General features: G+C 47.3%; 1 protein-coding gene across 2 annotated transcripts in view; it reads right to left on the bottom strand.

Annotated features, from left to right (window-relative positions):
- Positions 1–2287: 2287 nt before the first annotated feature.
- The window catches only part of F9 (coagulation factor IX), a 31243-nt gene continuing 19908 nt past the window's right edge, over positions 2288–13622 (bottom strand). Inside the window, exons 7-8 of one of the 2 annotated variants that reach the window (XM_047764979.1) lie at positions 5316–5430; positions 2288–4109 (exon numbers count right to left, since the gene is read on the bottom strand). In XM_047764979.1, the coding sequence (XP_047620935.1) occupies positions 3562–4109; positions 5316–5430 (663 nt within the window). In that variant the 3' untranslated portion in view covers positions 2288–3561. The remainder of the gene's footprint in view (positions 4110–5315; positions 5431–13622) is intronic. The other variant, XM_047764980.1, reaches the window with a different exon arrangement.

Raw genomic sequence — 13622 nt, 5'->3', positions numbered from 1 at the left:
GCTGCACGCCTTTGAAGCCTGCCTTCAGCTCTCAAACAACAGCTTCTGGAGTGGCCTGCTGTCTTGGCGTGCTGCCTGGGTCTTACCCCGCACCATGGCAGGGAATGGAGTTGAAATGTTGCCGGAATGACTATGTGCCAGATGACACTGATGAACTTGCTCTGGAAGTCAAATGTCACATCTGGAAGGCCCTGTGCTCGCAGCTGGGCTAAATGCCTGACATTGGCACGGCAGGTTCATTCCACACATGCTGCTGTGAATCTGAGACTGTGGTTCCAGTTCATTATTTGGCAGCCACTCTGCCCTCCCCGATACCTGTTGGCCTTCTTGATTTAGTCACCTGTTTGTCAGTGAGAGCATCATTGGTAAGAGTTTCAAGCAGTTTGCAGCCCCGGGTTTGCTGAAAGGATTGCTACCAATGCAGAAATGCCTCAGCTGCCCTACAAATACAGACAGGGCTATAAATGAAAGCACTCTACTTTAACGGTGTGGCGTGGGAGGCCCGAGCTCTAGTCCTGGCTCTGTCATTGTGTTACTTTGGGCCTGGCTTTCTCTTGGCCTCGATTTCCTCACCTGTTAAATGGGCAAAGTGGTTTGGATGGTATCTAAGGGGGCTTGCAGCTCTGACATTCTTAGATTGGACTGTAAGCCTTCAGAAGCGGTTTAGAAATTATTAATTAAGCAATCCTGTGAACTGGTCGGTCATGGTACAAGAGAGTAGGGGAGAAAAACCTTTCTTTCTCAAAGAAAATCACACACGTTGGGCCTGTCACCATCTAGCAACTATATTTAAAAAGAACCCCAAACAGTCCTACTTAAACAGCAAGTAGAAATGACCACACCACATTAAGACTTTTCTTAACTCAGCACGAGTTCTGTTTTAATCTGTCACTTCCAATATTGCAGCAGCATGTTTCAGCCCATTTAGGTTAAGTCGCTACAGCAATTTTGAAAGCACGAATGATGCTTATACGGCGCCTGTGAATGCTTTAGGTGGAATCTGGCGAGAGCCTGGGTCCGGAGCCGCTGGCTCTTGGGTGAGCTTCCAGGCCCCACATGCTGAGTGGTGGCAACATGCTGCGCACCTGGGGCCTGATGAACCCAGTGATTTTTGAGATCCTGGGGAAAAGGCTCACCATGGCTGGGAGACTGATGGGCCCCGGAGCTCCTCCTTCTGCCGCAGAGAACACCAATCCCAGGAAGCATAAGGCCACGCCCCCACTGCTGCCTTTGTAAGGAGTGGTCTCCATGGCAACAAGGCCAGAGTGGCTCACTTTTACCCACTGCAGAGCGCTGGGGCTCCAGACCTTTCCTCATTCAAATTTGAAGTAACGTGTTTCCATGTGCGATTCAGTATTCTCCTTAAACCGAAGGTGGACAGTTACCGTGGCTCCTCTCTCTCTCCTTTGGCCAACAACAACGGAACTGATTTCTTTTGTTTGTTCTAAACCTCAATCCCAGGCATTATTTTTGCTTAAGTATGGCCTCTTTCCCTAATACTCAGTACAAGGCTAATTCCTATTGTGGGATAAACAGGGGTTCGGATTGAGCTAACGTTTACCGAGCAACTTCTGTGCAGCAGGGTAGGAGGCACTGACCAAGCAATTCACATGCCTGAGTTAACTCACAAAATATATACACGTGAATTCAAAGGTAATGAACCCTATGGGTGTTTGGCATACAGTAATCACTCCTGCAATATTTGTTGGGTAAAGGAGTGGATGAACATGAACTCGCTGACGATCAGAAGGTCAAGGGCCTTTGGAGACCAGTCCGTGCAACTCACTCCTTGTACAACGGAGAAGTCAAAGCACAGCATTTGGAGTGACTTATTCACAGCCGTTTAGACCCAATTCTGCCCCGTGTGGATCCAGAGCACTGTCCTCTCTGGGACACAGCACACACTGCCTCCCGGGAAAGCCGGGTGACAACAAAGCATCAAATCTGTGCTGTGTCGTGTTGCACTTCAACGCAGCCTTCTGAGTGTCCTGCTGAATGCGGTGTTTGGGAGCCCTCTCTGTGAATGCTTCAACAAGAAACACTTTTTGAGAACTTGAAAAACACGTTTATTGATACTTATGCTTGAAAGACTAAAGTAAAAGGGGATTAACTAGAGAACTTGAAATCAGCAAATGTGAGGCCTTGGCTGGGGGAGTGAGATGAGGGCAGGGGAAGCGGCAGCTTGGCGAGGTCAAAGTGGCCCGAAACGTGATTTTGTCAGTAGTTCCACATGTCATCACATGCAAGGCAAATGATTCATATCAACCCAAATCGCAAAAAGCCGAGGTCTGAATCAGAACACCGGTTTAATTCATAAAGGGAAATAGTCTAACAGATTGAAGTACGGATGTGATTGATTGATGTGTTGATTGGTCAGCCACTCTAGAAAATACAGTATCAAAGCCCCAATTATTATCAGAAAGTGGCTCGACGAGCGTGAAACCAGAAAAGGGGAGTTCATTGGCTCATTGGAACGCAGCCCGCTCCGTTGTGGGGATACACCAGTTGAGCAAGTGTGATGCCCACGTTCTCTGGCCGGGCAACTTCTTCCCTAACCTTGGACAGCACTGGAGACACACCGATGAATTCCTTGATGGCTCTACTAGCTCTGGTTGCAGACCGACTGTTCTGACAGGGGACACTACACCCGGATCAATGTCAGCTTTCTTCGTTACAATGACATCCAGTTTGCTTTCATGGAATCATTCCAGTGAAACCTCCATAACAACACAATTACAAGCTCTTGGGAAACTATTCTGATGCGTCATTCCTTCCATTATATATGTATTTGAATAATGTGACTCTCCAAGAGGAACTTTTCCTCCAAGTTCAGGCACCTTACTTCATCCCTGTGCTATGAAAAGCAAGTCCAAGAACAAATTGAAAGCAAGCCTGGGTTTGATAGGTTTGCATCATTGTGTACAGCAGTAAAACAGTATGATGCTCCCCTTCCCTCCTTTAATGCCTAGGAAAGGAAAAGGGCAGGGAGGGAGAGAGAAAGAGAAAAACTGACTTGGGGGTTAGGAGTTGGAAAAGATAGCAGATGCAGGACCAAGGGTACCGAGAAAGATGCAGCGTTTCTAATGTTTGCACCTGTCTGCTGCCCCTGTGTTCTTCCTGTATGAGTGTGGTGCTGGCTTTGTGATGGGCTAGACCCAAAGTCTTGGATACAGATCCAGTACGTCTGGACGATTTGGCGGGAGAGGTAAGAAAGATGTGGCACATGGAATGCTGCTAAGGATGGAGAAGCAGGGGGTGCCCAAGTGGAGAAACATAACGTCTGATGAGCAGAGGGAAGAACTTAGAACAATTTTATCAGGAGCTGGACCTGGAGAAATGGTTGCCCTTTCCTACGACAGCATGTTTCTCTAGCGATTACATTTTTAATCTCCTTGTTCTGGTGACACAGGAATTCTAGCTAGACTTCTCCCAGTAAAGAGAAAAAGAAGTAGTCATAGAATGTATATATTGACATTTAAAGAGATAGGAAAGTGATTAGTTAGTAAAGGACCCTGTCCATTTTCAATCCCAAATCTGTCAACCTTGGAAATACATTTTTCTTTAAGTGAGCTTTGTTTTTTCCTTAATCCAGTTGACATACCGGGATACCTTGGTATATATTCCATATTTTCCCTTCATTGCACACTCTTCACCCCAGCTAATAATTCCAGTTAAGAAACTGGTACCTTCCACCTCGGTAACATGGGGGCCCCCGCTATCTCCTTGGCAGGAATCTTTACCTCCCTCATGGAAGCCGGCACAGAACATGTTATTATGGATGGTGAACTTCGTGGACCGGAGGCAGGTAGCTCGGTCCACGAGTGGAACCTTCAGGTACTGAAGAATCGTAGCCGACCGCCCTCTGTTGAAGACTCTCCCCCAGCCACTCACATAGCCAGATCCAAATTTGAGGAAGATGTTGGTGTATTCCTTGTCGGCAATACAAATAGGGGTTACGTAGCTGTTCAGCGTCAAGGGTTCATCCAGTTCCAGGAGGGCAATGTCATGGCTGTACTTATTCATGGTGGCATTGTAGCTGTGGTGGGGAATGGCACGGATCACATTTCGCCTTTGCTCTGTAGGTTCTGTCTCCTCGGTGTTATACTCACCTATTGAAAAGAAAGCAACGAGTTTTCCCCGTGTCCGCCTAGCATCATTTTACTTAGCTGGCAGCTTATGTTCACCCATTGAAAAGAAATTTGTCTTTCACGTAAAGAAACAGATTCTCCAGGTGTCCACTCAGCAGCCCCGAATTGACTGGCAGCCAAGTGTCAAAGATAGCATTCTTAGATAGTATTTGTATATTGTTATGATTTTTTTTTTGGTCTTTTTGCCTTTTCTAGGGCCGCTCCCGCGGCATATGGAGGTTCCCAGGCTAGGGGTCTAATCAGAGCTGTAGCCTCCGGTCTACACCAGAGCCACAGAAACACTGGATCCGAGCCACGTCTGCAACCTACACCCCAGCTCATGGCAACGCCGGATCCTTAACCCACTGAACAAGGCCAGAGATCGAACCCGCAACCTCATGGTTCCTCGTCCGATTCGTTAACCACTGCGCCACGATGGGAACTCCAGATTTTGGTAAAACGTAACGAGGGCCAGCTCATACTTTTCAGACCAAAAAGCCATTCAGGACCATCAGTTAGATGGTTCTATTCAGCCATGCTTACAAGTCTTACCTTGTTCACAGGTGATAATGCATCCACTTGTTACGAATTATCCTAGACGTTCCCAATATCAAGTATTTTGAGCTCCCCCCTTTTGTTGAGCACAGATAATACATTCATTTGGTCATTCACTCAAGTGTTGAGAAATGGCAGGCTACAGGTCCCAAGATACAAAGATAAGTGATATGACATAGCTTGGAGGAAGGCTCTGTCTGGTGGGGAAATGGACCCACCAGTAGATAACTGTATCGCAGCGAGATGAGTGCTAATGAAGGTACGCCAAAAGGCCAGGGGGGTTTGGAGGATGGAACAAGTTGGATTTTGGGAGGATGGGTCCCTCTACCACTAGTTCAGCTTCTTTTTTAAAAATCTTTTTAGGGCCACACCCACGGCATTTGGGACTTTCAAGGCCAGGGGTTTAATTGGAGCTGCAGCTACTGGCCTATGCCACAGCCACTGTGACACCAGATCCTTAAACCACTGAGCAAGGCCAGAGATCGAACCTACGTCCTCATGGATACTAGCGGGTTTATTTACCACTGGGCCACGATGGCAACTCCTAGTTCATCTTGCTTAGTTAAATATTCTATGCCAGTCATGTAAAGACCTAGGGAAGTTACAGATGATTATCATTCTTTGTCTATTTACCTGCAACAACAGTAATTTTAACGCCAGGTTCGATGCAGTGGGCTGCCGTTACAACCCACTTTTCATTAATGATGGAACCGCCACAGAATGCATCAATTTTACCATTCAGAAGGACCTGTGGAAACAAAATTATGAATCCTACTATGTAATATATTTGATCCAGAACAAAATAAATATGCGTGCTGTTTATAGGAGTGGGCAGAAAAAACTGGCTTCTAGGTGCTGGCACAAGTGGAGTGTTTCTGGAAAGTGTCAGCTTTGAAAATGAATTAGTGTTTCTGGAGCACAATCAAAAAAGCCATTTCTGTAGCTGTCTTGAAGCGAAGGAGCGGGGAGAGCCAGGGGGAGTTCGAGATAAGGCAAAGGAGGAAATGGCTTCTTTTGATGGTTTGGGGCCTTGGATTCCTTTTCCAGGTGAGTCAGATTCTGGGATAGCACGAATTGCTTCATGGGGATTCGACAGGTACACTCACAAACACGTGGACCTGACTCCTGGCGATCAATGGCTATTACTGAGTCTCCTGTCCCTGTCTGAGGAAATCTCCTTGCTACAGGTTATTTAAAAAAAAAAAAAAAAAAAAGACTGCTTTCTCCTGGAGGGCTTTTCAAGCCCTTTCCAAACTACAATATGAAATGAGACCTATGGCTTCCATAAGGGCTGTACTTCTGGCCGTCCAGGCAGTGAGCGACAGCAGGCCCCCCACACTCCTTCCTGCCCACCTCCTCCACCATATTCACACCCCCCTCTCCGATCTGTAATCTGCCTCTGTTCTAAAAGCTCTCCTTAGCTATGCTAGATTTGGGGGCAAAGTGGAGGAAGGGTTTGGGGGTGCTGCTTTGAGCCAGGGCATGATTAGATTAGAGGCCCATCCATTCTCTCATCTGTCCATTCGTTGTATAACCAGAGTGGACCATGAAGATTTTCACCACCTCAATGTCTAGATCAAGTTGGAGAATTTCACCTCCTGTCTGCAAGGGCCTTGATCCACCTCCTGTCTGCAAGGGCCTTGATCCACCTCTTCAGGAAGAATGCTGAGACGTGCGAACACTAGAGGGCACACTCAACATTCGGTAAACCCTTTGTGGGCACTGACTGGCCCTTGTGAACTGCTGCCCTTTGACTAAAGCACACACAGCCCCAGGCATAAACCCATTCACAATAAATGAGGGAAAGGGAGTGGTCAATTCTTTCACGTGGAGAGTCTGAGAAGGTCCCTGGGGGCATGTCCTGGTGAAGCTTCTTTTTGTCCTGAATTCAATTTACTGGACGCTGTCTGAGGTCCTAGACACTAAAGCACTCGCCTCCTACCTGGAGACTTAGAGGGCTGACTCGCGGCGAGCCTCTGCCCCACTTTTCCATACTGCAGTTTTCCCTCTTATTCGAGTGGTTGCTTTTTAGTTTGAAAAGTAAAAATATAGGACGGCTCATATAATAATATAATAAACAGCAGTGTACCCACCACCCAGACTTGACAATCTTAATTTTTTTGGAGTTTTTTTTTTTTTTTTGTCTTTTTGCTATCTCTTGGGCCACTCCCGCGGCATGTGGAGGTTCCCAGGCTAGGGGTCCAATCGGAGCTGTAGCCACCGGCCTACGCCAGAGCCACAGCAACGCGGGATCCGAGCCGCGTCTGCAATGTACACCACAGCTCATGGCAACGCCGGATCGTCAACCCACTGAGCAGGGGCAGGGACCAAACCCGCAACCTCATGGTTCCCAGTCGGATTCGTTAACCACTGCGCCACGACGGGAACTCCTGGAGGTTTTTTTTTTTTTTTTTTGGTTGCTATCATTGTGCTAAGTGTTTTATGTACATTTAATACTCACTTTGTGGAGTGATAGTACATTGTACTTACAGATGAGCAAACTGAGGTTTAGATATGCAGTTAGTTAAGCTTAGTTAGTGTGAGGCTGGGACACAAAGCCTAGTCTGCCTGACTTCAGAATCTAGGCTCCTAAGTACCCAGTATTTCTCCAAGTGTGATTGGTCCACCCATTGCAGTAAACTCATCAGGGATGCTTGCAAAATGCAGCTCAGACTTAATTGGAATATTCGGTGGGTGGGGATGAGAGAAAATGATTTCTGGAATATCCTAATGCATAATTACACTTGAGAAATGCTAGTTCAGAATTTCCAAGGCTTGGTGACCTTTGTCTTAAAAGTGCTCACTGCAGGCAAAGCTGGCTACATAATTTGCAGGGCTTCTTGCAAAATGAAAATGCAGGGCCCCTTGGTCAGAGGCCAGGGAAAAGTGTCATGGAAGATACTAAAATACAAAACGTTTTCGTTTCTTCTGTGGTCTCTTGCAATCTGTCATGATGTTTTAAATTTACTATTTAAAGTTGTGCTCCCTCCGGTGTGGGGGATATTGGTTGGCAGAATGCAGACACTCACAGGTGCCCAGGGGCTGCACCCTGCAGTGTAGCACGCAAGCACCAACGCACCCTCAGCTGCCAGGTCCCTTCTCCCGCCAGCCACTGTACTGATACCCTCTGCCCCGGCAGGGGTTGGGTAAGTCAATCTTCCTTTCCCACTGGCCCACTGCAGCAATCAACAGCTAAGGGGTGATTCCTAGGGGACAGAAACTTCCATGCCAGGATGTGCTCAGTTCCTGGAACGAAGGTGGGCAAGATGTTTTGCCTCTGCCATTCACACATTTCTGGCCCCGAGATGCCACGTGGCCATGCCCCCTCCTCAAATGGCCTACAGTCTGTGTACCCAACCTCAACCCTCCCTGCGCCTTTGCCAGTCATAGCTGTAGGGGATGAGGAGGGGCCATACGCCAAGCATTGGGGGTGGCAGTGGAAAGGGGGAGGCAGAGCTAGCCACGGCACCAGGGGACAGGGGAGAGGGAGGTCAAGAATCCATCCCCCAGTGGCGCTGAGAGCTGAGACTGCTGGGACTTGAGCTTCCAGGTCCCCAGCACATGTGTGCTCCATTGTCTTATTGAACATGGGTTACCAAACACACATGCCAAGCACTGAACTACAAATGCAGGGCCCTGGGCAAGTATACTGGTTACCAGCTCACGAAGCTGGCCCAGACCTCAGGTGATTTTCATCACCAAGCAAATTTGGGCGACACTGTTCTATATCCTGGGCCTAATGATTACAACTGAATACATCTGCTCGAGTAACTGGAGTTAAGACTCTGCAAGCAGTGATATAATGATGTTTCTCCTCTATATTAGAGGTGAATTGGACACCTCTCAGCTTAATGGGCTAGTTAGGCCAGACTGAATGATAGCCAAGCCCCGGGGCACATAGACTGTGATGTAGCTGTCTTGACTCCTGCCAAAGACTTGCTGCCTGGAGCTTCTATGCTGGTCTGGCGGATTTCTGAGAAATACAGTTGTGTTCTTTTAAGCCCGAAGAGTGTTTGTTTTGTTTGTTTTTTGTTTTGCCAATTCCTGACTGCTATTAGAAATTTTAGCAAACATCTTTGCCAAGAAAAAGCCCTAAAAGATATTACAAGCAACTTGGTTTGGGGATGCTGGCTTGGCTACTTCAGGATTACAGCTATCTACATATTAGCTCTTTGGGAATGAGCTGTCTGCCTGGCCAAGGACAAATTCTTATACAACATCACTTTGGAGAATGATGGGGAAAATGGGAAAGCAAACGTTCTGAGCAAGTTGTTTGAGTTCTGATCAAGCCATTTCATGTTTGTCATATCCTAACAGAAGCCTGTTTTCTCTTTCAGACACACACACATACACACCCACACACATCTGCAAAGTACACATTCACATATCTGTCCTGATGTTCTTCGCTGACAATGCCAGCCCAGAGTAATAGCTGCTGCCCGGTTGTTCCCTTCTTAACCTTTTAACTGGAACCTGGCCTTCCCCAGTGATTTCAGCAAACTCTTACTCTCTCTACCTAGTCACTGCCAGCTTTACAAGCACATTTTTTCTTTGCATCCTTCTTCTCTTTCATACAAAGAGCAAAACGACTTCTACATGATGTACAGCTTGTTATGCCCGCAGGTGTGATTCATTCAGCCCTTGGCCCTACTTCATTTTTCTGGGCACAGAGGGGATATTCTTTTTCTTTCTTTTTTTTTTTTTGGCTGCAGCAGCTTGAAGTGGGATCTCAGTTCCCAGACCAGGGGTTGACCCAGGCTACAGGGGTGAAAGCACCAAAACCTAACCACTAGACCCACCAGGGAACTCCCCCTTACTTTTTGATGGTTAACTAGACTAGTCATTGAAATAGATTTCATCATACCATCCTAGGGAGTGATTGTCTAAATAGTCTGTGGAAAACAGTTTTGTGGGGCCAGGTGAGATTACACATGTCATGTTTTCATTTCTGCTAATTGGAGTTTTACCATCTGAGCTTAGAAAAATAGAAGGCTATCTGTTTCAGGTGAAGATACTTCTGTAGTCTTAGGACCTTCATGCAACATCTTCCTCCTGACCCACCGCCCAAAAGAAAGAGGAAGTTATGGTTCCCAGAGGTGGTAACTTTGCAAGCCATCTGCCATGGTGTGTGTGTGTGTGTGGGGGGCGAGGGTGTCTAACCAAAAGGAAAGGGTTGGGTAGGTAGCTGTGCAGGTCAAGTGCTCAGCTACTTTAAGGATAGCTTGAGGCCAAAGCTGAGGAAACCCAAGACTGGGGAAAATGTTAAGACATTTTAAAGATTGTTTAGGCCAAGAATAGAATAAGGAATAGACAGACTGCTTCTCAAGACATGTTTTGTTGGTTAAAATGGTTAAATATTGGCAATTGCATATGACATAACCTGATACAAAGGATTCAGGAAAGCTTAACCACTTGGTTTCCACTGTATTCATGATCTTCCACTTATTAAAGGTACAATAAATATGGTTAATTCAGATCTTGAGGCCCATGATAAAATAATAAATACTAGGTCCTTCACATACAGGGCCAGACAGACCCTAACCCAAAGGAGAAGAGGTGACCAGAGCGCTTGGGGCAGGTTTGCGCATGCTCAAAGTTGTGGGGGCGGGGGGGGCAGAGTTAAGTGCGTGGGACCAAATTAAAGGCTTTAGAAAGTCGGAACGTGGTGCTGCGTCCACAAGTCTCTCATTTATAAGCTGTTGATGAAGGTGCTCGCATGGTGTAGGCATTGCGATTTCCCTTTTGTCTCCAATATTCAAATTTTTCATTGCTGCCCTCTGTAGCCTTATGAAATTCGAGTTCTGTTTCAGTTTCCCACTCCCGCTAGGGACACAGTGACTCAGGAAATAGCCTTTCTGTTAAGCCTCTGGCTTCCTCTCTCCCCTCCTAAGGGGCCCTGCCGAGTCCCGGCTTCCTCTCCCCGCGTCCTCCAGGGACTCTGAGCCCACCGCTGGGCTTCTGGCTCCCCACCTCCCTCTGCTCCTCTCGCAGGCCTCTGTCCCTTGGATGCGGGGTTGGAGGTTGGAGGTTGAAGGTCAGAGGTCAGAGGTCAGGCAAGCCCGCCTGCACCTTTGGCCTGGGGGCGGGGGAAGGGCGGCCGGAACCGCAAGGGCTTCTGGGAAGCGCCTGTGGCTAACTTGGCGCGGCTGCAGCGGCTTTGCAGCCAGCTCGGAAGCAGAGGAGAAGCGGGAAACCCCTGGAAGAAGGTAAGACAACGCAGCCGTGGCCCGGCTGCGGGGAAGGTGGACCTTGCAGCTTAGGGGCTCAGAGCTGCACAGGGTCGCAGCGGGCCCCCCAGCCTGCCCCGTCGCATCCCCCACCTGAGCCCTCGACGCTCTCGGGGTGGGCTCGTCCCCGCGCTGGGGTCCCGGTGATAGGGCAGGACAGTGACTCTTCGAGTCGACAATCCCACAGACATGCCCCACTCCCACCCCAAGGCCACCCAGCCCGCGTAGCCCAACCAGGAGGCTGCAAAGGGCTTTCTTAAGCCTGGGCCAGCATCGACCTGCCCACCTGGAACTTTCACCTGTAGGCCCCCCCCCCCCCCCAAAGAAAAGTCATCGTCCCTTTCTCTTGTGCCCCCTTAGCTCCCGCAGACAGCTCACCTAAACCTTTTCTATAACAGACTGGGCCTTCACAGTGCGCTCAAACTGTTGGTTGCTCCAGAGCAAAGTGAACTCCCCTCTGTTCTTCCTCATGGGGTTTCTTCACCCAAGTGGTTGCCTTATTTCTGCCCCCACCCCTATTACGGATGCATTGGCACTTGAAATCGCTCTTTTCTAGGTGGCTCTGCTAAATGTATTTCATACGGCAGAGCCACACATCTAGTTTGGCCCTGGAAGCCGCAGCTGTTGCTTGTTTTGCCGCGATGCCTTGGCTGCAGCAGGTGCGTTGCAGTTTGGTCTGCAATCACACCAAGGTTTTCCACCCTGCAGATGAACTGCGCTGTGGTCCAGCCGCCTCAGCCACAAATGGGGAGAGATTCTGGTTGGTTTCATTTCCTGTTTCTGTCTTTGTCTAAAAGTGAGTTTTATACGCTCAGTGTACCTCCTGTTTTTGAAACCCAGTAATCTTGTGTGAGCAATCGGGTGGAGGTGGGTGTGGAGAGACGGTTCTCTGGTGAGGAAGGAATCGGTGTGAAAGGGCCCAGGGTCTCGCTCCGGTATCCTGCAAAGTAGCACAGCTCTTCGCCTTTGGAAGAGACCAGAATCTACCGCTTGGTATGTCTGCAGTCAGGAATCTGAGTCTGTGTGGATGAGTGACCTTGAACATTCCAAAGGATCTTATCTAAGCTTGATGGGAAAGAGACAACAGGGCAAGAGACAACTGTAAGTGTGCAGAGAGGAGGACATAACAAGATTCGAGAAGATGGGCATCGTTTATAGCTTCCTCATAGTACAACTCTAACCTCATCTGATGGTTTCTTCTGCTTAAAGGAAACAATAGCTTGGAGTTCTCTTGTGGTGGAGTGGGTTAAGGCTTGTGGTGTGGTTGCTGCTATGGCATGGGTTCCATCCCTGGCCCAGAAACTTCTGCATGCCTTGTGCATGGCAAACAAACAAACAAACAAACAAAAAACCCCCAAAAAACAAAACTTCCTAGACTTACTAAAATTTCTATTAGGAAAGACTTGCATTCTTGCATTGTTAAAGCATTGGCAAGCATCTGGCTGAATTGAGACTTTATAAAACCCCCTTCTTTTTTTTCTATTTAGCTTTCATTTGAATGTATTTGCCATTTCATTTCTGAGAGTTGACAAGGGCCCAATGCTAAGCCCCAAATGCATGCATCCTAGGATTTTTTTTTTAAAAAAACCTGCTTTCTTTCTTTCTTTTTTTTTTAAAGGGAGTCATCTTAGCTCATAAGATGCCCCTGGGTTCCTAGATTCTTCACTATAGGCACTGCTTTATGTTCCACAAGCCCAAGCAAGATACTTTTAAAGTAAGATCTTTTGTTCTAACCACCTTATCCATGGAAGTTGGGCACATAATGAAAATAAAATGCACAAGAGTGCAAATAGTAAAATTCAAGAGAATTAGGTACATGGATGTTAGAGTTAAAGCATAATTAGAGTGCCTGGCCCCACAATGGGTTGTTCAGCAAAAGGTCAAGGAAAAGGAGTGAAGGAAGGGGTCATGGTGGGTGAGGAAAGCAACGCTGGTAGGATGCTAAGTAGGGGACAGTCGGTGCAAAGGAACATACAGTGTATTTTATTGGCTCTAAGAGCAAGTCCAACAAATACTGTTAAAAGCAAAGGAAAATAAAAAGTCCTGGTTGTATGGTCTGCCACCCTTCGGAACCATTTGCCACAATCTCTGCGCCAATAGCTACCTCCTATATTATGTTCAATAGCTCACACCCGTTATATTAGAAAAGAGCAGGCATTCTGAAGAATCCTGCTTGGACACATAGCTAGTCTCAAAAAATTCCAGTGGTGGTAAATCTGGGGACATTTACCTGATCCTGGCTTAAACTGTTAATCTGTTTGATGATTGAAAGGTCTTTAAAGCTATTGGTCTCTGATGGCAAAAGTTCATACCTCAGTAGGGAAAATAATTTGGGGTGAAATATCCTTGAAATTCCTACAGAATCATATGATTGTGGCCACTTGGGAGTTTTATGTTAGACTGTTATAAGTGCTGTCCGATAGAACTTTCTGCAGTGATGGAAAGGTTCTGGCCGATACAAAAGCCACGAGCCACGTGTGGCTGCTGTGGACTTGAAATGAGGCAGGTGTTAGGACATGAACTTTTAATTGTATACAGTGATCGTTAATTTAAATTTAAATAGCTACATCTGGCTCCTAATTGCCTTATTGGCCGGCACAATTTTATGTAAGGACCGGCCTGGCTTCTTGCCTCTGAGGCCTAATCCTCTCTAATGGAATCATTTAAGCTTTAGCTATAGGCTCAGTTACAACCAGGTTTTGCTACAAATCTA

Source organism: Phacochoerus africanus, chromosome X, assembly GCF_016906955.1.
Source record: "Phacochoerus africanus isolate WHEZ1 chromosome X, ROS_Pafr_v1, whole genome shotgun sequence".
Classification (NCBI taxonomy): domain Eukaryota; kingdom Metazoa; phylum Chordata; class Mammalia; order Artiodactyla; family Suidae; genus Phacochoerus; species Phacochoerus africanus.
Note: the sequence above shows the minus strand (reverse complement) of the source record. Positions and strands in the feature narration are given on the sequence as shown.